At 60.2% G+C, this 2,796-nt stretch overlaps 1 protein-coding gene across 1 annotated transcript in view; it reads right to left on the bottom strand.

The window, feature by feature from the left end:
• The window catches only part of LOC127751629 (diacylglycerol kinase beta-like), a 21,629-nt gene continuing 18,833 nt past the window's right edge, over positions 1–2,796 (bottom strand). The window contains exon 3 of the mRNA XM_052275447.1: positions 1–291. Within this exon, the coding sequence (XP_052131407.1) occupies positions 1–291 (291 nt within the window). The remainder of the gene's footprint in view (positions 292–2,796) is intronic.

Below are 2,796 nucleotides of genomic sequence, written 5' to 3' on the forward strand. Positions count from 1 at the left end.
TCACGGCAAGTAATTGCTCACCTTCATGGCCTTGCCGTCGATGTAGACGGGGCCGGCGGGGTGCGGGGCGGCGTTCTGCGGCGTGGACGCTCCCCCGGGCGAGGTGGCCGCCGCATGGTGGCAGTGGTGGTGGTGGTGCGCCAGGTGCGGGTGGTGGTTGGCGCCGGCCGGGTGCGGCTGCGGCTGCGGCCGTCGCACGAACGACAGGAACAGGTGACGGCACAGCTCGTCCGGCGTCTCCACCTCCAGGAACGTGTCCAGGAACAGGCGGAAGCCGGCGAAGTCGATGTCCTGGAGGGGAAGAGACAAGAGCATGAAGGGAGACAGCAGCAGCAGCAGCACCAGCGGCGGTAAATGTCGGGACCAGGAGCAGGGCTTCTTGTCTCTAAAGTTTTATACCCGTCTGGGACCCTGGCCCTGGCCCCTGGCCCTGGCCCCTGGCCCTGGCCCCTGGCCCTGGCCCCTGGCCCGGCCCGGGAGAGGGGGTGAGCGCCCGGTGGCTAGGCCGCCGCTGCCGCGCTGGGACTGGCGTGCACAACGGGTTGCCTACCCCTCGGAGCTCGGGCGCTCGGCGGCCCCGCATCTGCCGAGGCGGACGGCGTGCCTGTTGGCGGCAGTATGGTACCGGCGTTGGCGTTGAATCCTTTTTATTTTAATGCATTATTTTTTACGCGGTTCTTTCCCAATCCCTTCCAGTTTCTAGACTAGAGACTAATATCAAGCTCGTATTTTCCACTAAAGCTTCGTCTATGGCTGGTGCACTTCGCATCAATAGTGCTGCGTACGTCGTGCTGCTCGCACTCTGCTTGCCATAGAGGAAATTTGAGCAGTGCACAACGTTTGCAAAGACAGAGCAGAGCAGCCTGCTAGCCTGCTGTTCGTACGTCCCAGTGGTGTGGCCAAAGTTGTAAACGGCTCCCCTTCCCCCTCTCTCTGTCTGCTCTGTTGTTATTGTGTGTGTTGTGTGTACCGTGTGAGGGAGAGTGGCAACTGAGGGAGGAGCAGTTGTGCTAAAGCTGTGCCACTTATTTCCCACAGAAAATCCCTTCACACATATTTTTTCTCTTTTCAGAGTAAACGCGTTACATTCATTTGTACATTTGACTTCTTGTTTTCGTCTGGAAACAGAACAGAGAGGGAGGTTGCAGCACAGCCATTTCGGAAGCATGCTATATGCAAGAGCAACTCCATTCCCTCCCAGCCGGGAGAGCACAGCACAGCCATGGAGCTCTCTGTTTTCAGCCCTAAATGCAGCGAGGAGGGGGAAGTCTGACGCCAGAATGGGCGGTCGATGTGGGTGGCGGTGACGTCACGGATGTGCTATGACGTCAGACTGGGCGAGGGGTGTGTGAGAGAGAGCGCGCGCTCGTTGGGTACAGCGAGTGGGAAAGGGGGACGGAGAGAGTTTGGAGTTAGAGAGAGATAGAGAAAGAGGGGGAGGGGCGGGAGAGTGGAGAAGGGAGGTATACTCGGTGGCGCCCTCGGACCGAATCACAGGCGCAGCCGCCGCCGCCGCCCGCCCGCCCGCCGGCCCGCCTAGCGCGCTCTCCGGTGGGTATTTCTCGAAATGCCACACCGCCTTGCTGTTCCTAAAGTCGCAGAGGGTGGTGGAGACACAAAGTTTGAAGCGGAGCGCGGGCGGGTACCGGAGGACCGGAGGTGCGGGTGGGGGGAGCTCGCCCTCCTGCTCTTTTACGCGCCGTCGAGCGAATTGTTGCAACATCGCAGTACTCGAGTGCCAGAGGCGACAGGCCCCCGGGGACTCGCTCGCGGTGAGGCTACCTGAGCCTCTCCGCCGCCGCTGCACCTCGAGCAGGTCCCCCGAGGATGCCGACAAGGAGTAAAAAGAGGACGGCGCCAGGCCGCCGAGCGCGGCACTTGGGCCCTCCTGGCTTTCCCGGGGAGAGCACGCTCCACAGCACGTCCAAGAGATAATCTCCAGCAGACTAGACAGGCGGGCTCCTCACCACTTTGAGCCTCCTCTTGACATTCCTTCATCAAATAATCTTTTTTTCTCCTTCCCTTTCCATCCCTTCCTTTTTATTTCCCAAGCGAAAGAACGATCGGCCAATAACTACTTTACGAACTTTGGAGCGTCCGATCGGCCAGGGGCGGAGGCCGGTGGCAGAGGCCATTCAAACCTCTTAAAATATGGCGGGGCTATGAGGCTGGAATAGGGAATTAGCCGGATAAATCACTAAACAGCAGGGGGGCGGGCGACTCCGCCAAGAAACGTACCCCCCCCCCCTAACCTCCCCTCCTCTCCCCCGGTCCCTGCCTATCGCACCGCCCCTCCGGTGGTCCATAGAGCAGGATATCTTGGACGCGAGGTCATCCCTCAGGCGGCGCGGCAAGCGAACGGGAGCAGCAGGGGAGAAGAGGGGGCAGCAGGCGGGGGTAAGCATTCGCAGAACTATTAGTTCCCGGAGACAAACAGAGCCCGTCCGAGACGGGAGCTAGGCGGGGCCGGATTTGGCTGCGGGCGGTATGAATATTACTGTTTGCTCGGCGCCCTCCCCTCTCTTTGCACCACAACGGCCCGGCGCCCCCAGGGCGTCACAATCAACCCTCTACATCCAACGCGGTATCGTCGCTTCCAGGAAGAAACGAAATCCGTTAACGCGCCTATAACAGCTGTTTCTATTTTCGTCGTGTCGCAGACGATGTCTTATGCACAGCAGCGGCCGTATATAGGAGGGGCGGCGTTGAGGTGGGGGAAGGTATCCTATCGATGCGATGCACAAGGGCGGCCGGACTTCCTGTTTGGAGCGGCGGAGAATAGGGGAAACTAGGGGT

The sequence above is a fragment of the Frankliniella occidentalis genome, unplaced genomic scaffold (assembly GCF_000697945.3).
Source record: "Frankliniella occidentalis isolate FOCC.00 unplaced genomic scaffold, Focc_3.1 Scaffold8, whole genome shotgun sequence".
In the NCBI taxonomy this organism is placed as follows: domain Eukaryota; kingdom Metazoa; phylum Arthropoda; class Insecta; order Thysanoptera; family Thripidae; genus Frankliniella; species Frankliniella occidentalis.